The sequence below is a fragment of the Macrotis lagotis genome, chromosome 1, assembly GCF_037893015.1.
Source record: "Macrotis lagotis isolate mMagLag1 chromosome 1, bilby.v1.9.chrom.fasta, whole genome shotgun sequence".
Taxonomy (NCBI): domain Eukaryota; kingdom Metazoa; phylum Chordata; class Mammalia; order Peramelemorphia; family Peramelidae; genus Macrotis; species Macrotis lagotis.
In genome coordinates this window covers 862,625,591-862,647,318 of record NC_133658.1, presented here as the reverse complement: position 1 = coordinate 862,647,318, position 21,728 = coordinate 862,625,591, and the positions used below count along the sequence as shown (strand labels likewise).

General features: G+C 38.7%; 1 protein-coding gene across 13 annotated transcripts in view; it reads left to right on the top strand.

The window, feature by feature from the left end:
- PHACTR4 (phosphatase and actin regulator 4) overlaps positions 1–21,728 on the top strand; it is a 154,385-nt gene that overhangs the window by 106,387 nt on the left and 26,270 nt on the right. For all 13 annotated transcript variants that reach the window (XM_074217935.1, XM_074217932.1, XM_074217934.1 and 10 more), the window contains 9 exons: positions 1,791–1,955; positions 2,272–2,682; positions 8,271–8,862; positions 11,528–11,721; positions 13,032–13,185; positions 15,094–15,149; positions 17,766–17,827; positions 19,638–19,775; positions 20,980–21,056. In XM_074217935.1, coding sequence (XP_074074036.1) covers positions 1,791–1,955; positions 2,272–2,682; positions 8,271–8,862; positions 11,528–11,721; positions 13,032–13,185; positions 15,094–15,149; positions 17,766–17,827; positions 19,638–19,775; positions 20,980–21,056 — 1,849 coding nt within the window. The remainder of the gene's footprint in view (positions 1–1,790; positions 1,956–2,271; positions 2,683–8,270; positions 8,863–11,527; positions 11,722–13,031; positions 13,186–15,093; positions 15,150–17,765; positions 17,828–19,637; positions 19,776–20,979; positions 21,057–21,728) is intronic.

The following is a 21,728-nucleotide window of genomic DNA, read 5'->3' as shown; positions in this document are numbered from 1 at the left end:
TGAATGTACATTAACAATTTCCTTCATTCTGGGGATTAGGAAATTGTTCAGATATTTATGTTGTTAGACTCCCCAAGTCTTGTATCTTGGTCCCTGTAGTTCCTTTGTCCCTTATTTCTTATGTGTGCTAACCCACTAACCTTGGGCCTTCTGCCTGTGTCCTTCGCTTATTCCCTGGTCCACCTTCAGTTTCTCTTGTCAAGCCTTCCATGCATGTCTGCTCACTTTTGGCATGAGCTATCTGGAACCTGTCAGGGGCTGGTGGCAGACCAGCCCCAAATCTGCCTGTTCAGTTTTGCAGGGGCCTGCTATAGGGATTGGCACTGGGCTATGTCCTGGAGGTTGAGGAGTAGGGGGAGTAGTCATATTTTTTGCCTTTAGCTGGTTTGTCCAGCACAACATCAAGTTTTTTATGGATCCTTTTTCAGTTTATAATACTGAAGAAGAGCTGATTTTAAAACTCATTGTCACAGGATGTGAGTTCAAGTCTTGATTCACATTTACTTGGTGGTAAGGGGCTGTGAACCTCATAGTCCTCATCTACAGAGGGGAGAATAACAGCATTGTTCTTTCTACCTCACAGGGTTAGTAGAACATTTTGTGGAGCATTAGAGAATTGTAAGCATCTCTCATAGTTATTGAAATCAACAACACTCTTGTTTGTCCCTATTCCTGGCACATACTAGAACCACAAAGTGATGATAATGTTGTACTCCTGTACTTTTAAAAACTCAACTGCTCTTATAACAGAGCTATGACATTTTCTTTTTGCCTTTTTATTGTCATATTTCTTTCATTTTTTAAAATCAAGAAATCCCCTGAATATAATTAGGGAAATTTAATTGCTGGACAGGATAGGATCTGAGAGATCATCTAATCCACTCCTTTTGACTCTGGCTCATCTCTGTCTTTCTGTCTGTTTGTCTCTCTGTCTCTCCCTCTTCTCTCCCTCCTTTTGGTTTTTGCAAGGCAGTAAGGTTAATTGACTTGCCCAAGGTCAAATAGCTAGTAAGTCTCCAGTTTTGAGGTCTGAACTCAACTCCTCCTGACTGCAGGCTAGTACTTTAACTACTGTATCACCTAGCTGTCCCCCACTTCCCTTCTCTTAGAGATATTAAGACCCGAAGAGTAAAGCAACATACCCCAGTTACCCAGCCACATCAGCATGGAGCTGGGACTAGAACCCAGATATCCTGACTGGAATAATCTCAAATTATTTCCACTGCCCCAGGTTTCCTTTCCACTATGTATATGAACTTCAAGAAAAATAATAATATGTAAAATATACTTTTAATCTACTAACAACCTGCTCTTATTTCTTACCTATCCCTGGGTTATTAGAGTGTGGTAGTTACTCTTCAGCTCCCTATTGGCAGAGAAGCAGTAATATGATAGGCAGGGAGGGCTGTTCTAATGTGGTACATGACTCTCAAATTATTGATACCCACAGAAGCTGAATTTGGACAGCCTCTGCCAAATACACGGGGCACATCCCTGTGATGCCAGTAGAATGGCTGGCTTCTAGGAGTTGGCTCTCTTTTATTCCTTTTTCTTCCTTCCCCGCAGAGAACCCAGTGGTTTTCTGGAGGAATCTCCCCATTTTATCATCTCTGAGAACCAGCACCATAGATTTTATACTCACTCATGTAGGCTAATGGTTCTTCACTTTAGTCCTATTTTTAAGCATTCTTTTTCCTATTGGGTATAGATAAAAAGGAGTTAACATTAGTAGAATGTGTAGACAATTGGTTTCTTCATTTTTGCTTCTTTTTTTTCCCTCTCCCTAACAGGTGGAGAAGATCCTGGGAAGTTCAGCCATGCCACATTAAAGAATGGCCACACCATTCCTATTGGAAATGCTGGGCCTTCTAATCCCAGCCAGATAGAGGATGAGCTGGGAAGGATAACAAGGATTAAGAAGCCTCTTCCAGGAGAGGAACCAAAAATGCAACTAGGTATACATAGAGTTGTGTTAGACTCTGAGCTAGAAGCAGGACTTCAAAGGGACAGAGACAGTAAACCCTGAATTTGTCTGACTGGTGGCAAAACTGAAAATAGAATTTAGTGCAATTTTACCCTGATTATTCTTCTTGCTTTTTTCTCTTGATGAAATAGTTATTGAGAAGAGAAATAAGCCAAATGGTAGTAGAAGTGGGGAGGAAAGAATAGAGATGCTGGTTGTAAAGGGCTTGGGATCATCCGTTTTTGAATGAATTGACTCCTTCTATCTCCATCAGTTCTCTTCTTTAACAAAACAATTTTTTGTAACAGGCTCATCTGGAAGCCAACCAAGTTCTGAAGTGGAACCCATTCCTGAGCCAGCACCCAAGCCGCTTTTGCCACGACCCAAAAGACCCTTGTCATCTTCTCAGGAAGAAAGTGATGGACAAACAGATGAAACCTCTAGTGGCAGCACTGCAAGGACCATTTCCTCCTCATCAAGCACCTCTCCCACCTTTTCCTCCTCTACTTCCACAGCACCCACTGCCAGCACTGCAACCCCAAGCCTAACAAAGACAGTTAGTTCCTCCAGCACCCCTTCCCCAGCTCCTAGGACTCTGCCTGCTGGTTCTGTCAGCACTAACACAACTGCTGCCTTGAATATGACCCACAGTGCCCCTGCCAAGCAGCCCCCCATCCCTCCCCCTAAACCTGCTAACAGAAATAGTAACCCTGTTATTGGTAAGTGCCTCTTCACTGTGTCATTCACAGCTCACGAAAATCATATTAGTCATTAACAAGAGACATATGGATTTGTTTTCAACAAAAATATTACCATATGTATCTAGTACTTTCATGTACATGCTCTTGAATGTGTATGTAGTAAGTCTGGTTTTTTAGTTTACCTAAATATTGAAAAAATTTTGAAAACTTGTTTAGGTATGAAAACTGAAGAGTAGTACCAGAAGGGTTTTTTTTAAGATTTTATTTGAGAGGCAGCTCGGTGGCTTAGTGGATAGAGCACCAGCCCTGGAGTCAGGAGGACCTGAGTTCAAATGTGACCTCAGCCACTTAATAAATTACCTAGCTGTGTGGCCTTGGGCAAGTCACTTAACCCCATTGCCTTGCAAAATCCTAAAAAAAAAAATTATTTGAGTTTTACAATTTTTCCCCTAATCTTACTTCCCTCCCCCACCTTCCACAGAAGGTAATTTGTCGGTCTTTACATTATTTCCGTGGTATACAATGACCCAAATTGAATGTGATGAGAGAAAAATCATATCCTTAAGGAAGAAACAAAGTAAAAGAGATAGCAAGATCAGACAATAAGATAATGGGTTTTTTTTCCCCCCTAAATTAAAGGTAATAGTCCTTGGTCTTTGTTCAAACTCCAAATTCTTTCTCTGGATACAGATGGTATTCTCCATCACAGACAGCCCCAAATTGTCCCTACCAGAAGGTTTTGCTATGACAGTGCTTCCTTTTGACTAAGAAGGGTTCTTGAGAACCAGATTCATTACCCTAATGAGAGATGTTTAATGTTTAAATGTCTATAGTTTATATGACCAAATAATGAAATCGCTAGTATTTGAGGTTTCATTTAGAACAAAGTAGGGAAAATTTAAAATTAGCTTAGGAGCTGGCACCCTTACTTATGCTGCTATAATTCTGGCTGATAAAGCAGAACTAGAAGCATGGGCAAGAAATTAAGAGGTGTTTTCCAACCTGACAGAAAATTAGCTTAGCTAACAATGAAAGGCAGGATGGACTTCCTAAGTAACACAGAGGTGTTACCTCTCACTGGAATCCTTCAAAGGGAACTGTTTTAGACAAGATTCCTGCCTAATGCTGTCCCTCCCAATCTTCATTAGGATTCTAAGAATTATTATTTGGAAAATAAATCACAGGGGTGGCTAGGTGGCGAAGTGCATAAAGCACCAGCCCTGAAGTCAGGAGTACCTGGGTTCAAATCCGGTCTCAGACACTTAATAATTACCTAGCTGTGTGGCCTTGGGCAAGCCACTTAATCCCATTTGCCTTGCAAAAACCTAAACAAAAAAAAAAATCACAGTTGAGTTGATCAGTGATCCTTACTGGGGGTTGTCTTGAACCTCTTATGCTAGATTTGATTAACTTAAATGCTCAAATTTCAATAGAGTTTAGTTTATTTGTGAATTCAAATATATGCCCTTAGATGACTCTTGAAGTTTGGGATTAGGACTGATAAACTAAAGCATCTCCTTGCTGGTGGAAGAAAGGTTCTAGTTTGAAACCTCCAGGAGCAACTTTTAAAGTACTTTTCTCTTTATTGTGGCTTTCTCCATAGTACTGTCATTACAGATTCATGAAAATATTTAACTAACATTTCAACCAACTGCTGTGCTTAGCCTAGATGTATATAACATGTACCTCATGGACCCAGCTTTTAAGGAGCCTATTGACTAGTCTAAAAACAAACTACCCAAACTATACTTCCAAGTACATATATTTCAGAAAGATTTCAGTCAATTAAGTGTTAGTGCTGGCTGAAAAGCTTCCAGTAGAAAAATAAACTTGTCCTAAGGGAAAACTCCCTACCAGTTGTAATTGAAGCTGTCCAAAAATGAGACTGAGCTTTAAAAGTTGTCAGGGAGAGGTTGGCTAAATGACTTCTGAGGTGCCTTCCCCATTTAGAAGCCTCTGAGTCTTTGTGTCCTCTGAGGTCCTACTCTAGGCTGAGTTTTCTGTTTCCTTCCTTTTGCCTCTTGGTTATTGTAGAACAAGAGGAGATAATCCTTCATAATGCTGGCTGCCAGAATGGGTGTGTTCATATTGCAGGTTGAACCTGCCTAGATGAGACTGGGAACTAACCCTCACCTTGTTCTAAGTAAATCAGAGTTATGACTGGAAGCCCAATAACTTGTGGGTTATTGTTACTGTGCTTGTTTATTTTCAGTCTGCCACATTCAAAAAAGACAGCAATTTTAAAAATGTGACAAAATGGATACATTTTCATATTATTTTTAGCCTTCTTTAGATCACAGCTTTCAGCTTTCTAGAATGCTCAAACTGGTTGAAGAGTTTCTTAATCAGTGATTCAGAGTCAAGGGGAAAGGGGTGTGTTGAGTGTGTTTTTTTTCAGGGATGGATCCCCAATCTCCTACTTGAAATATTTTATGAAAAATTACGGAATAGAAAATGAGTTTAAGTTTGCCAGCACCTTCAAATGGGGGGGTGGCTGGAATCTGCCTTTTGGAGGAAGGGGAGCAGGAAAGGGTTAAAGATGGTTAGTAGTAGTGTTGCTATTATTTTACCTGCCTGGGTTTTAAAGAGTTTCAGCCCTTTCAGATTCAAAGAGCACTTACATATGCTATCTAAAGTCTACTGTTATGCTGAACTTTCTTCACCATAGTTCTCTGAAGTAAAGGGGGCAGGGATTTTTCCATTTTTACAAATGAGTAAACAAAGGGTGGAAGTAGCTGGCCTTAGGTCACTCAGCTAACCAAGATTGAAGTTACAAATTCAATTCTAGGTTTCCTTATTACCAAGACTGCTGTTCTTACCCATACTGAATAGAAAGAGGTTTTTTCCTGTTCTATAGGTGAGAAAATTGGAGCCCAAAAGCCTCACTACTTTATCCAAAATCACATAGTTGGTGTCAGACCCAGAAGCAGAACCCAGGGCTTCTCCTTTCCAGTCTATGGATTTCTTCTTTCTTCTCTACTTGCTGCTTCCTCAGAGTAGGTGCTGTAGTCACTCCTAAAGGAAAGAAAGATAAGATCTAGAGAGCCCAGCATTGGGTGTCTCTGTCCTAAGGGTTAGCATCCCAGTGCTGTCCCAGTGCCCATTTACACCCTGAGCTTTTGTTCCATTATGCCATCAAAGGACTGAGTTTTGAGGGAGCTCTTGGAGCCCCTTGATTCCATAACTTTCCATGATTATTCAAGTCCCTTATTTCTTTACCTTCCTCCCCCAACCAACACACATTGTCACTGTGATACTGACTTTAATACTTTGTTGGGACTGTGCTCTCATTATTCCTCATATAGTTATCAATTTAGTGCAGCAGCAGACCTGAGATGGTCTCTAAATCAGTTCCACTTATTTTAAAATGAACTAACTCAAGACCCCTGGACTGGGATTGAGACTGGCAGTAATTTCATTGACTTTGGCTTGGTAAGATCCATCCCTCTACTAAAGCCTATCAGCCCATTGTCTAAATCTGCCTGGAGCTATGAGCAGTTAAGTGATTTACCTAAGGTCACCCAGCCAGTATATGTGAGAGGTAAAACTTGAACCCAGATCTTAGTGATTCCTAAGCCAACTCTCCATTTATTATTTTAAATTGGAGCCTAGATTTGAACTAAGTCCTCTAACTTCAAATATAAACATTTTTCAGTATACTACATTGGTTTCTATAATACCCAGAAATATTTCAATATTTAAAATGAGCCCAAAAGTAAAAATTTCTGATAAAACTTAGAAAAGTAACATGAAATTCTATAGACTAGTCCTCTGTACTATATCCTTTTTGTCATATAAGGAACTCCCAATCCAAAAATATAAGAAGAGTTAGTCCTTTTTTGGTAACTCTCATATTTTTCAAGATTCATGTTAATAGCTTCTGGAATTGCTTCCACTAATAAAGATTACACCCCCTCTTTGCCCTGGTGTCACTATCAGAGGATCTAGAGGAAGACCTCTAGGCTATTATGCTAATATTTTTATAGCTTGTTAAGAATTAAAAAATCTTTTCTTCTCAACTTCTTTTGTGCTTTTAAGGATGCCCTCTTCATAAGTAATATTGGAAACATTTAGCTTGAGAAAGTATTTATATAATTTATATTCACCTATATATTGAAACAGCTGAGTGGCATAGGGCCCAGAGTCAGGGTAGATACACCCTAGTTCAAATCCAGCTTCAGACTTTTATTCCATATGTGACCTGGGCAAATCACTTTTCATTGTTAGCCTCCATTTCTTCATTTATAAAATGAACTGGAATAGGAAATGGCAAAATGTTCCATTATCTCTGCTGCAAAAACTCCAAATAAGATCAGAAAGAGTTGGACAGTAGTTGAGTCTTACTGGCTAACCTGATATAGCATGAGGTTTAGTTACATTGCAGTTGAGGTCTGTTAGCTGTTGTATTTTAGGTTTCTTTGGCTCTCTATTAGATTCCCAGGGAGGATGGATGAAGGGATTGTCTCAATTGGACAGGCACTGAGGGACTACTTGAGGGAATTTGGCTTCTTTGGGGGATGAGTTGGATAAGTTGAGTGAGTATCCAAAGAGAAATTGAGGGGTTGTAGGAAAAGACATACTAGAACTAGACTGCCAGAGACAACCATCATCTTTGGAATGCTTTTATTTTTAGCTGTAGGTTATTATATGTTCCTTAAGACTTCTTAAAATTTTCTTGAGGCATTTTCTTTACTTCAGTAAAATGAGTTGGAGAAGGAAGTGGCAAACCACTCCAGTACCTTTGCCAGGAAAACCCTGAAATGGGGTATAAAAGAGTTGAACATGACTGAAATGACTGGGACATCAACATACATGTTGTAATAGATATATTCTCAACATGGTAGATGAACTGGAATGCATGAGGCAGCTGTGATCTTGTGTGTGGAAGAAATTGGAATCTGGAGACTTTCCTGCTACTTCTGACTCAGCATTGATTGTCCTTGTGCTAGTGGGCAAGTCCCTTAACTTCAATGAACCTCAGTTTCTTCCTTTATAAGATGGGTGTGATAATGTCTACCTTTATGTAGCCTTACTACTTAAGTTAATCAAATAATATGGGTGTTCACTTGGAAGTTCTACTAGGAAAAGTAGTATGTAAAATGCAAGGTATTTTGTTAAATCATTCCATGATGCAAGTGGAAAGTATCATTAATTATTTGATTAGGTTGTTTAATTTTTTGATTCTAGCATTTGTTTTGGTGGTGTTCCCTGTTTTAATTGTTTACAGAAAAATGGATCACCAGGTGAACACCTTGTCTTTCTGACCCCCATTCACATTTAATTAACTACTTTTACTGGAATTGATATCAGAAAAAAACTGCTAGGTTCTCTTTTACCTTGGGTATTAAGCTAAAAAGTTACCTTCTACAAAGAATCTTGTAAATAGGAAACTTCACCTTTTCTAAGAAATCTCACAATTAATCTTCACTTTTTTTTGATGAATTTTACTTGGTATTGAAATGTCTGAAGTGTCTAATAAGAAAGTAAAAATTACTAAATGACTAAAATCTGTATCCTTTTATTGCAGTAGTTAGACCCATTATCTATCCTGATTATCTCCATCTCTAAATTCAAGGTGATCTAAGGTGTTTCTCTTTCCTTTATAGCTGAACTTTCACAAGCAATAAACAGTGGCATATTGCTAGCAAAGCCATCCCCACCATTACCACCCAAGAGAGGGATTTCATCTGCTCTGACACCTTCCTTGGAGTCTGCTGCTGCCACAACAAAACCTCCAAATGGTCAGAGAGAGGGGACCAGTTGCTCTGCCTCCAATTTAGTCCATATGATCCCACCTCCCTCTCCTTCCCCGCCTCTGCCTACTCATATACCTCCTGAACCCCCGTGTTCTCCTCCATTGCCGCCGAAGACTCTACAAGTTGTGCCAGAAATTGAGCACCCACCCTCCCATGAACCATCCCCAGACATCCCTCTGGTGAAAGATCTGGCCTTGGAAGTGCTCAAGAGGATACCTGAGCAAAGCTATGGAGACCCCCAGTTACCCTCTCGGCTACCCCCACTACCATTGCATATCCGCATCCAGCAAGCCTTGACCTCACCTCTGCCCATCACCCCACCATTGGAAGAATCTCAAAGGGCTCATTCCTTGCTATTTGAGCACAGCAAAGGCTTTTATGAAGACAGTGGTACTCTGGGTCGGACCAGGTCACTCCCTATCACTATTGAAATGCTTAAAGTGTGAGTTTCATTTAAGTCATTTAACCTAAAAATCTATTCTTCTCCCCTTTGATCTTAAACTTTTCTGTGTTGTGGCCCCTTTTGCCCCATGATCTGGAAAAGCCTCAGAAGAATAACACGTTTAAATGTATAAAATAAAATGCTCAGGGGACAGCTAGGTGGCACAATGGATAGAACACCGACCCTGGAGTCAGAAGGACCCGAGTTTATATCCAACCTCAGACACAGTAATTACCTAGCTGTGTGACCTTGGGCAAGTCATTTAACCCCATTACTTTGCAAAAACCAAAAAAAAAGATATAATAAAATGCTTAAGATAATAGAGGAAACCAATTGTATTGAAATAGTTACCAAAATATTTTTAAAACATGTTTAAACCCTTTTTAAGGACCTTGTTTTAGAGAGTTATTTGGGATATTCAGAGTTCAAGTGACTTGCCCACAGTGTTTAACTTGGAGGTTGAACTTCACTTGGGTTTCTCTGATGCTAAGTCTACCTCACTTTTCTTTTTAAAAAAAATCTATGAGAAGATTTTTTTTTTTAGTTTTTTTGTTTTTGTTTTTTAGTGTTTGTAAGGCAGTGGGGTTAAGTAGCTTGCCCAAGGCCACACAGCTAGGTAATTATTAAGTGTCTGAGGCCGGATTTGAACTTGGGTACTCCTGACTCCAGGGCTGGTGCTCTGTCCACTGCTCCACCTAGCTGCCCCCAGAAGATTATTTTTTTAAATGAATTTTTTAATGTGTTCAAGTATTTTTTTCTCATCAGGTTCTTCCCATTTAAAAATAAAAACCCAAAACCTTTGGAATAAATATGCATATTCAAAACAAATTTCCATATTTACAAGGCTCAAATATATCTCTGATCCTTATCTGTGGAATTTTTTTGTATATTTTTTTGAATTTTACAATTTTTCTGCCAATCTCAGTATCTGAATTTTATAACAAAGAGGCTTTTATTAATAGATAAGCTTTTCTTGGTTTGACTTGGGTCTTTTCCCTACAGTTTTCCTTTCCTTGGTGGAGGTTTTCAGTTTGGCCAATAAGTTGCAAGTCCCTTTGCAAGTACAGAGACAACCAACTCACTGATTTATTAGGAAAGATTTTGTTTTCCAAACTTCTTCAAGCAAAATTGTTCTCTGAAACCCTCATACTGACATTTGAAATCTCATCTCCAAACAATATTTGTTCTTACCACAGTTTAGTCATTCACTATTATTATGAAAAAAATTTTGACTATGGATTCACATTATTTAGTGCCCTTGAAGAATTTGTAATAATTAGCTTCTAATTGTAAAGTATTTTCAAGGATACAAAGATATTAAGTTGTTCCTTCATTCAATATGTCATTTATTTCAGGTGTATCATTTGTACTCAAAAGCATTTATCTCAAGCCGTTCATATCAGGTGAAAAAAGACAGTGTGAGAACTTGAAATAAATTGGGAGTGATAAATTTTTTAACTTAATATTTTTATCTTTTCCCAATTACCTATAAAAATAATTTTTAACAATTTTGGGTTCCAAATTCTCTCCCTTTCCCCTCCTTGAGAAGGCAAGCAATTTTATGTAGTTTTTATACATGTAGTCACATAAAACATATTTTCATATTAGTTTTATTGTGAAAGAAAACCCAAACAAGCAAAAAACAACAAAAATAAATTTAAGGGCAGCTAGATGGTGCAGTAGATAAAACACTGGCCCTGGAGTCAGGAGGACCTGAGTTCAAATTTTGCCTCAGACACTTAATATTTACCTAGCTGTGTGATCTTGGGCAAATCACTTGACCCCATTTCCTTACAAAAATTAATTAGTTGATTAATTTAAAAGTGTATGTTTCAATCTGCCATCAGATTCTATCAGTTCTTTCTCTGGAGGTGGGATAGCATTTTTCATCATAAGACCTTTGTAATTGTCTTGGATCTTTGTATTACTGAAAATAGCTAAGAACATTCACAGTTGATCCTCCTTACACTGTTACTGTTACTTTATTCAATATTCTCCTGGTTCTTCTTACTTCATTTAGCATTTTCTGAGAATATCCTACTTGTCAGTTTCACTCTATGCCATCACAGTCCACAACATGTTCAGCCATGGACATCTCAATTTTCAACTTTCCATATCTACAGAAAGAGCTGTTATACGTATTTTTGTACATGCAGTTCCTTTTCCTTTTTGTTTTTTATCTTTTTGGCATATAGAACTAACACTGGTGTTTCTGGATCAAAGGGTATGAATAGTCTTATAGACTGCTGGGCATAATTTTATATTGCTCTCCACAATAGTTGGGTCAGTTCACAAGTCCACCACCAGTGCATTAGTGTGTAAATAATAATGTTAAACCCTTCAGTATTAGGAGAGGAAAAGTTGATTTTTTCATCTCATTGCCCTCTCTACTTACACATCATCAGTATTTGCTCTATTACATTGTTCCAGAAACAGAACATTCTCATAGGTCACTTCAGTGAATAGTAGAGATCATGATAGTCCAGGGCAAAGAGAACCCTCTGTAGGAGTTTCTCAGAAAAACTGTTATAGATGAGTGAGGAAATTAGCATAAGTATTTAATGCTGATGAGCATTTATTAGGGCTTATTGCTAGTCTAGGAATTTTTTTTATATGTAATCAGTTGACTTGTTCTGGAACAAAAATAAGTATGCTAATTTGTTAGTCCAGACGATGAAGAAGAAGAAGATGATCAACCTCATCCATCAGTTTATGTTGGAGACTCGCCATCTACCTCAGTCATTCCTAAGCTCATACCACAATGTGTACAGGAGGAGGAAGAAGAAAAGGAGAGTGACTCTGATTCTGAAGGCCCTGTTTTGTACAGAGATGAAGAAGATGAAGATGAAAGCCAGCACAGTAAGAAAGGGGACAATTTACTTAAACAGAGGACAGATTGTGTTTTTCTAATCAGACAGACTGATTATGGTCTCAGTAGCCTCAGTCAGTCACTACTGGACACATCTCAGATGTACCTTCATGTATCTCTCCTTGGTAGTACGTTGAAGGAGGTCAACCTTGACCTAGAACTTACACTTCTCTGGTATGGGATTTTAGCAGGGCTGATGGTTGGATGAAAAGCAAGCTAGAATATAAACTTCCTCTAACACGAGGCACAGAGGGCAAGAATCCCCAATGCCTAAATCCCCCCCTTCTAAACATGTCTAGCCATCTAATCCTGGGCAGCCTTTTGGCCTCTTTGTTACTCAGGCAACTCTGCAGAACAGTTGCTAACTTCCATTAAGAAAGGGACTTTCTGACATCAAAAAAATCAGAGCTCTTATTTCTACCCTTGCTTCTATTTCATTACATAAGCATAGTTTGAGGAGCCAAAAAAATGTATAAACAATTGGATAATATACCAGAGTTTAATTTTTAAAAAGGGGACAAGGTGAGAGTTGCTCTGGGGGATAAAAAGTAATAATGATGGGGAATGTTGACATGAAAAGGACTTTAGAAGTCTAGGTTTTGGGAATGAGCAATGACTCCATTTTAGTGAAGACAGCTAAGGGAAGCCCTTCCATTTACATTGAGAAGGGTTATGTTTCTGTACTTTTTCTATAATCAAGCTTTCTCCCTATTTCTGAGCGTTTTGTAAATAACTCAACCTTGGAGCCTCTTGTATTGGAAATAATTTTCTACAGGATGCATTTATTCTGCTAGAGCTTGTTCCATTACAGGAATATGGCAAGATTTTTCACCTTTATCTCCAAATCAAAGGAATCCATAAAAACTACTCCCAATATTTGTTCCATTTCTAGTCATCCCAGAGCACTTGTGTGGGGACATACCAGATCTTTTCCCAGCATGTAATTGAGTAGCCAAAAGAAGTCAAATGTAAAAGGTTTTCCTATCAAATATATTATCTGTTTCAGATGGGCTATAATTCAGACTCTCTCCTTGCTCAAGAGGAGAGAAAGAAAAGAATGGGAAAAAGATTTCTGGGTTCTAATTCTTCCAGTACTTTTAAAGTTCTTTTTGGTTCCTATGTGTCTATTTGAAGAAAGTGACATTTTATACCTGCTTTTGTGCTCCTGGCTGAAGAGACATGTCTACATCCTTTTTGGTTCCAGAGAAAGTTGGCAGGGAGGAGTTCTCTTTGAGTGCTTCATTCCAGATGAGGTACTGACTGGCATTCTAACCATCTCCTGTTTCCTCCATATTCTCAGGTGCTCTGGCTAACAAAGTGAAGAGGAAAGATACTTTGGCCATGAAGTTGAATAACAAACCCAGTGAAGCCGACTTGGACCTGAACTCTTGGCCTCGAAAGAGCAAGGAAGAGTGGAATGAAATACGACATCAGATTGGGAATACATTGATTAGGTAGGAAATAAATGATATCCTTCCTTTCTACTTGTCTTGCTCTTACCTTTCTGCTAACTTCTAGTAGGCATCTTCAACTCTACAAGTCCAAATCAGGACCCATTATCTTTCCCCCTAAATTCTCTCCCCTTTCTTTCCTTTCCTGATACTGAGGCAATACCATGCTGCCAGTTCCTTAGGCTCCCAACCTAGGAGAGCTCCTGGATTCATCACTATCTTAACTCTTCTTCCCCCAACCAGCCCCAATATCCACATTGTTGGGAATGCTTTCCTCTCAGTTGCACCTTAGAGCACCATCTCTCAAATACTCAATTCTTAATTGTGAAGTACTTTAAATGACATAAAGAAGAGTTTGTATTGGGGTCCATAGGCAGTCCCAGGAGAAATGATGTGGGCCAATGTGAGTTTTAGGAATGTTACTTGAACAGCTGGTAGGAGATTAGTGCAGTACTCAAGGCTGGAAGGTTACTTGTGGCTGAGTCAAGGATGACTGGTGAGGTGAGAATCTGATTGACATTTTGTGTGTGTGTGTCTTTGTGTGTGTGTGTGTGTATGTATGTTTTGCACGTATATGTTGATATGTGTTTGTGTCTGACAGAGTCACATGGGTAGCCAGATCTTTGCATCCTGCTGTGGATTCTGTTTTGGATATGTTGTGTTTGACCTGTTACCTGAGCAAAAAAAAAAAATCATAATATCCTTTTTGCTTCAGGCTTCAGTCACAAGTTGAGCAGAAGCAGTCTTGTCTAAGTTCATTTATCATCCCAATTTCAAACATTTTTAACAGAGAAATAAATGTCTAAAATGACATAATCCTTCCCCATTCTATTTCTGTGTCTTTGAATGTCTCTAATATAAGATAATTTGAAGTAAAGTTTCTAAGGATTTTAAACAAGGGAAAGGTCATAATATGGTACAGTTTTAGGTTAACATCTACTCCATGTTACAGACCCAAAGCTACTTAATCTAATTCTAGAAGCACTTAAATATTCTGTCAGACCCTGAAAAGTTCAGAAGAACTTCTGATCTGTATCTTGAGCCTTGAGGGAGAACCTAACTCCCTTCTAGGAATAAAGAAGCCCATGGTTTTCACTAGTTCAGAGATATTTCTGGTTCTGGTTAACATCTTGAAACTATATTCCAGAATTTTACCTTTAATTCTTGACTTTTTTCATACTTCAAAAAGAGAAAAATCTGAAAAGGGACTTGAAACTTGAGAAATATTTATTTTCATTGGGTTTTTTTGTTCAGCTAAAATGGTTTTTCTTATGTTTCTCTATGTGGCATTTACTAGAGAAAGGAGGATTGAATATGAAGTTTTAAGAATTATACCTATGACTATACTAATTGATTCCATGGGGGTTGATCTTTGATCCTAAAGAAAATGGACAGGAGCAACCCTAACTCACAGCCTTTGGCATAGGAGACTCGGATATTGAACTTGCAGGAGAGAACCCCAAAACAGCAGGGAGGAAAATACAAAACAGGAGATAGACCAAGGCTGCTGAGTTCAGAATGATGAGTACACTGAGATCACTGGCCCTTAGATTGAGCAGGAAGGTGTTCACCCCGCAACATGCTAGAGAGAAGTCAAAACCTTCCTTTCCTACTGCAGAAACCTGACTTGATATTCTTATCTAAGTCCCCTAGTACTAAAGTCTTCTTGACAATAACAGCTGAAAAACTTGGATGAAAACTGCTAGAAAGTATATTTGACATGTCTTTATGCAAGAAGCTCAAGGTGGCCTGAACATCCCAAATTCCTGGATGGAATATGCTGTTTTTCCCCCCGATTCTTGCAATGTTGTTCTATCATTTAAAAAAAAATAATGGTGCTGACACTGTGATGTCCCAGTCACCCAAGGGTATGTAGGGCACCACCTTAATGCCTTCTGTTGTCCTTTTTAGGCGACTGAGTCAGAGACCAACAGCAGAAGAACTGGAACAAAGGAACATACTCCAGCGTAAGTAATAGCTATTCTGGGGTGGGGTTTTGGGTACTTTGTATGTTTTGTTCTATTTCTGATATTTAAATATCATTAAGCAAAAGCAAAATTAAGAACAAAGAGAAGAGAAAATGTGTACTTGTCTCCTTGGGAAATATTCTTATCAAGTGTAGTTCCCCATATGAATTTGGACATACTGGAAGACCTGAAGTAGGGACTCCAGCAAAATAGCTGAAACTCTCTGTATAAGCCTTCATCTTTTCATCTGTGCAAGAGCTAGGTCCCAAGCTTTGTAAGACTTTATTCTCCTTGAAGCATCACAGAATGATGATGGTGGTGGTGGTGATCATCTTGAAAATGTTTCTATGGTGCTTTAAGAGTTACAAAACACTTTTCTACATTGAAATACCTCTCATTTCATGTATGAGAATACTTTTTTCTAAAGTTACTGTTTTAGTTTGCTTAGTAATATGTTTGGCATGTCTTAAGTACTAGGAGAATCTGTGGGATTCATTCCCCAGGTGTGTTTTCTGAATAGTAACAATGAACTGAACATGTAAACTCTTGACAGTTTTGTTTAGTTGCCTTTGTTTTGAGGGAGATTGTTTAGGGGTGTTGGGACAGAGGTGTTTGTGGGCAAAAATATATAAAGTATCAATGAGATTTTTTTCAAAGCAGACCCTGGGCTCAGCTAGTACCCTATCCTTAGCGAGGTTTCTACTCCCTTTTGCATCCCATAATTTCCAAAAGTTCCAGACTCCTTTCGAGAAACAGACTTTTGTGTTTTTTCCACTTGCTATGACTTTAAACAACTCCTTAAAATGTTTTCTGAATTATATAAGGCTGGCATTTGAAAGCAGACCAACATAACTTGGAAATATGGTTATGCTTCACTGGGATGATGGTGTTACTTTGTGTGACACATCCTAATTCATAAAAGATTTTTGCATCCCACACAAAACCTGGGAGACAATTAGGATAAGCTGATATTATCCTCCTTTTTCATCTGGGGAAACTGAGGGGCAGAGATGGGCAGTTAATAGCTAACTGACTTTTATATATACTCACATGTATTACATATACTTATACACATATACACATTTGTCTACATATATTTACACATGTGAACATGTTTGCAACAAACCTTAGAAATGTTGACTCAGTTTATCTTCTCATCCTCAGAAGGTAATCAGTTAGCAAACATTTTTAACTAGCTACTCTGTCAGGAACTATTCTTTTTTTTCTTTCTTTCTTTTTTTTTTTTGGCAAGGCAATGAGGTTAAGTGGCTTGCCCAAGGCCACACAGTTAGGTAATTATGAAGTGTCTGAGGCCGGATTTGAACCCAAGTACTCCTGACTCCAGGGCTGATGCTCGCTCTATCCACTAGGCCACCTAGCCACCCCAGGAACTATTCTTAATACAAGTCATACAAAGGGGGTTGAAAGACAGTCCCTGCCCTCAAGGTGCATGCAGTCTAATGAAGGTGGCAAAACACAGACAAGCTATATACAGAGTCAACTGGAGATAGTCAACAGAGAAAGCTCTAGAATTAATGGACTTCAGAAAAGTTTCTTGCAGAAGGTTGGATATGGCTGAGACTTGATAAGAATATTTCCCAAGAAGATGAGTAGAAAGCATGGTGAAAGCCCCCCAAAATGCCCAGAGCCTGGAGGTATCGATTCTGGTTTGTGGAACAGCAATAAAGTCATTGTCACTGAAACACAAGAGTAAGTGAAGCTATAAGAAATAAGGAGCCTTGAAAGTTCAGAAGTGGCCTAATTGTGGAGGGTTTTCACAGGCAACCAGGAATTTTATATTTGATTCTGGAGATGATATGAAGCTTCTCAAGTTTCTAGAATCAGAGAGGCTGAGTACATGAACCATAGTCAGCCTTTTCCTTTAGGAAAATCAGTTTCACTATTGAGTGGACTGGAGTGGGCAGAGCCTTGTGGCCGGGAGACCAACCATCAGACTTGGTCCAGGTGTGAGGTGATAAGGATCTGCTCTACAAAAGAGACCATGTCATAAACAAGAAGGGTTATATAGAAGAGAGAGACTGGGAAGGGAGAAGCAATAGGACTTCTGATTGGGACTATTTTTATCCCTATTTTACAGATAAGAAAACTAAGGTCTAGAAAGGACAATGGTTTACCTTCCTACTAACAGGTAGATTTCAGACTCCATATTGAGGCTTATTTCTACTATAGTAGTCAACTATTATTTGGGTTCAAGGAGGTCCAAAGCACTCTTAATATGATCTTAAACCCCATTCATTTACTTGGCAAGTTTTCAAACACAGGAATTATACTATCCTACTTCTGATCCTCAGAGGCTTATTTTTTATGAATATATTCTATGTGAATTTTTAGTGCCAAATGAAAGTTATTATGATAGCTGGGGAATCAGTGTTTTCTGCAAATTGAATTTCAAGGGGCAGCTAGCTGGCTCAGTGGATAGAGCACTGGCCCTGGAGTCAGGAGGACCTGAGTTCAAATCCGGCCTCAGACACTTAATAATTATCTAGCTGTGTGGCATTGGGCAAGCCACTTAACCCCATTGCCTTGCAAAAATCTAAAAAATAAAATTGAATTTCAAAAAAATAAATATTTTCTTTTCTCATCTTCTAATTGCAGCCAAAAATGAAGCTGACCGGCAAGCAGAAAAACGAGAAATCAAACGTCGACTCACCAGAAAGGTACAATAATACTATATGATCCATTCTTTATCTTCCTGATGAGGATGGACCTGCTAGTAATTCTTTCTTGGATTTAGGATGATGTCTATGAGAAAACTCACAGAAATCAATATAACACCCTTCTCATCTCTTATTTTGCTCTCATCTCCTCTTAACCCTTTTTTGTTTTCAACATCTTTGTACAATAGGTTATTTAATAGTCTAACTTGATCAATCAAAATGTATTCATTAAAATATAACAACCTCTCTGTCTTTGAACTACACGTGAGATGATGAGATTCCAAATACCAATGACCCAGGCTCATACTAGACAGCTTGGCTACAATTATCATGATGAAGTGCCTTTTCCTGGGAGGCCTCTCAGTCTTGGCTACTGTGTCAATAGGTTCTAATGAGTTATTTCTATGTTATAAGGAAAGTTCAAGGCAGAGAAGAGGTATCTTAGAAAATCATTGTGCTGCATTAACAACATTGTTATTTTTAAGATGAAAAAGGCATAATTTGTTTAAATCTTGGTTGTACAAGAAAGTTTGTTTGGAAGAGAAGTGAGAGCAGTGCATTATCAGAAATGAATGTAATAGAAATACAGAAATCAGCATCAATATATGTATAAAAACTAAGTGTCAATGGCCGACATTCTTAATGAGTCCAAGGTGAGTGGCATCCTAGCCCCAGAGGGTCCTTCATTCTCAGGGCATCAAAATGAAGCAATTCCTCGTCTGGGGGGTATCTAGACCAGGTCTGGGCATTTGCCTCAGGGAGAGCTTTAACCAACTAGGTGGTATCCAGGGATGTGTTGAGCAGGATATCAAAAAAAGATGTGAAGATTCATTGTGTAAAGAGACTTGAGAGTGCCTGTAGCCATGCTGAAGGGTTATCAAATAGAAGAAGAGTTTTCCTTGTTTTACTTGACCCCAGAAGACAGGATCAGAGAGTTAGTAGAAATTAGTGAACAGAGTCAGGAAGGACCTGGGTTCAAGACCTTCCCTGGCTACTTGCTTGTCATGTGGGACCTTAACAAAGCACTTCACAACTCGATGCCCCAGTTTCTTCCTCTGTATAATCAAAGGTTTGGACTTGATATCCTCCAAGATCCCTTCCAGCTTTGAATCAGTGATCCTATAGAGACAGATTTTGGTTGAACAGCAGGAATAAATTTGTTTTCTTTGAACAGTCCCAAACAAGAGTGAAATGGGTTCTTTGCTCCACCTTCAGTGGAAAGCTGTAATGTCCCATGTTGGGTTTGTGATAGTGAAGAATCCTGTTTAAGATACAATTTGTACTGGATGACTTAGCTTCTTTTCCAAACCTTTTCTATTATTCACAAAAATTTAGAAGAAAAAGACTGTGAAACTTCTTCCTGTGCAATCTTATATGCTAAGCAACTGTCTGCTCCATATCTTAAATTGCAAACAAGAGAGGAAGACAGTAGGAGAAGGTGAGCTTCCGGGTGTGCATAGACCCCTCCAGACTGGGAATGGACTCTGCAGATTCTGGTCTTCTACAGGTTGTATTAGATGACCTCTGACACTCCAGGAAGCCTTCTTTTGTGCTGTGTTTGTATATGTAAGACTAAAGGCAGAAAGAAAGCATTGTCTTACCCCTATTTCTCCAAACAGTTGTGAAGTAGAAGAAGAATGAATGGAGACATCTAATTTAGTGGAGATGGTGGCCCAGTTGTGCTGTTGTAGATGTCCTTACTCAGTATTTATTGTCCTTGAAATGCATAATTACATAATCAGCTTTTAAGGCATAATTGGTACCTAATAATTTATGCTGTATTGAAACTAATACATTCTCTTTTTTTCAGCTTAGTGAAAGGCCTACAGTTGCTGAGCTCTTAGCCAGGAAAATCTTAAGATTTAATGAGTACGTTGAGGTGACTGATGCTCAGGACTATGACCGTCGAGCTGACAAGCCCTGGACAAAGTTAACCCCTGCTGACAAGGTATCTGGAAACTTCTTTTGCTTTATTTAAGGTGGCTAGATGGATAGAGTTCTCAGCCTGGAGTCAGGAAAATTCACCTGAGTTCAAATGGGATCTAAGTCTCTTATTAGTTGTGTGACTCTGGACAAGTCGCTTCATCGATTCATCTCAGTTTCCTCATTTGTAAAAAATAAGCTGGACAAGGAAATGGCAAACCAGGCCAGTATCTTTGCCAAGAAAACCCCAATTGAGATCATGTGGAGTTGGACAAGACTGAAACAACTAAAGAACTACATCTACTGTGTTGTCAAAAAGAAAGGAAGAATTGTTCATAGAACAAAAGATGCTTTCTGCCCCCCCCCCATAGGATTAGTTATTATTTTGTCCAGGACAATGATTTGGAGTTAATTTTGCTGTGTGGCCTTGGGCAAAACCTGGTAATTCTTTTTATCAAATTAAGGGTTGAATTTGGATGATTCGTTGGCCATTGTTCCCAGTTCCTAAATTCCTTGAATCATTCTTTCACCTGTATTTTAGTTTTGTTAAATAAAAACCTTGTCTTCTGGGATCAACATGTGCTACCACCTCCATAAATTACCCCAAGGGAAAGCATCTTCTCTCCTCTGTTCTCAAATTTTCCTTGAGTACTTTGTCTGAGTCTCTCCTTTGCCCAATTAGACTTACTTGTGTCTACCATATAATATAATGTCTTGTAGATTTCATTCTCCCTAAGGCCAGGAACTGCATGATTTTCTTTATCTCATTAAAGCTAGCATGTGCCTTTCAATTTCAGTGACATAGTATTGCCAGAGTGCTTTATTCATACCTTCTAATAGGTTTCTCAATCCTATAATGTAGATCTAATTACTATCCCTATTTTATAGATGAGGAAACAGAGGTTCAGAGAGATTAGTTGACTTGGTCAGGATTAGACAGCCAGTCATTATCTCAAGTGAAATTGCTTTCCTGACTCCAAGTCCAGTACTCTACCCACTATCCCACACTCTTCATATACTAGATTTTCAATAAATGGTTAGAAATTTGAACATGAAATACCTTAAGAAAAATCAGTCAGCTCTTTTATTAGCTTTGCTAAATAACAAATGTGCATAGCTCTTTTTCTTCATTTCATGATAGAAGTATTTTGAAACTCTGGCCAAGACTAGGCCAGATATGATTGTAACTAGGAGAAAAGTAGCTAAAGCTCTTTATATCTTCTCTGCAGGCTGCCATTCGAAAGGAACTCAATGAATTTAAAAGTTCAGAAATGGAAGTCCATGAAGATAGCAAACATTTTACACGGTAAGATACAAAGACTCTCTGTAAAGTTTAAACCATGCAAAACAATAAAGCATATCCAAATAATTAAAAATTTTTGGAATCCTTATATAAAAACAGAATGATAGTCATTAAATAAATATTTAGCACCTGCTGAATAAGTGCAAAGAAAATCCCTTCATTGAAGGAGTTTATAATGTATTTGAGATCCACCTGGCACCACAGGAAGCCTTGGGGAGGAGAGAGCCAGGCCAGAACATTATGGAAAATTCCAAATAGAGCCATGTTCCAAATCCTTATTGCTGTTGTCCTCTCTCCTCTATGTTAGTTTCCCTTCTTTCTATATCTTACTCACAGTCTTCCTCTCATCTTATACATACCTGGGAATTTCAGTTTCAGCGTCTGTACTGTCCCCCTCCCCATCACCCTGGGCCTTGTCTCTTAAATTCTCATGACCTCCATCTAAATGTTCTGTGAATTGGGAGGAACTCTGAAATTCCTTTCTCCCATCCCAAGCTATTAATGTCAGTCATTTCAGCCCTACCCCAATCAGTTACCCTTAATCTCTTTGCTTTTTGTGTACCCTAAGAGACCCCCACCATATCTTTCCTGACTCAGTTCATTTATAGATGATGTTATCTGGTTATTCTAAGCTTCCTTCTACTCTTTTTTCAAACATCCTATGACACCTCCATC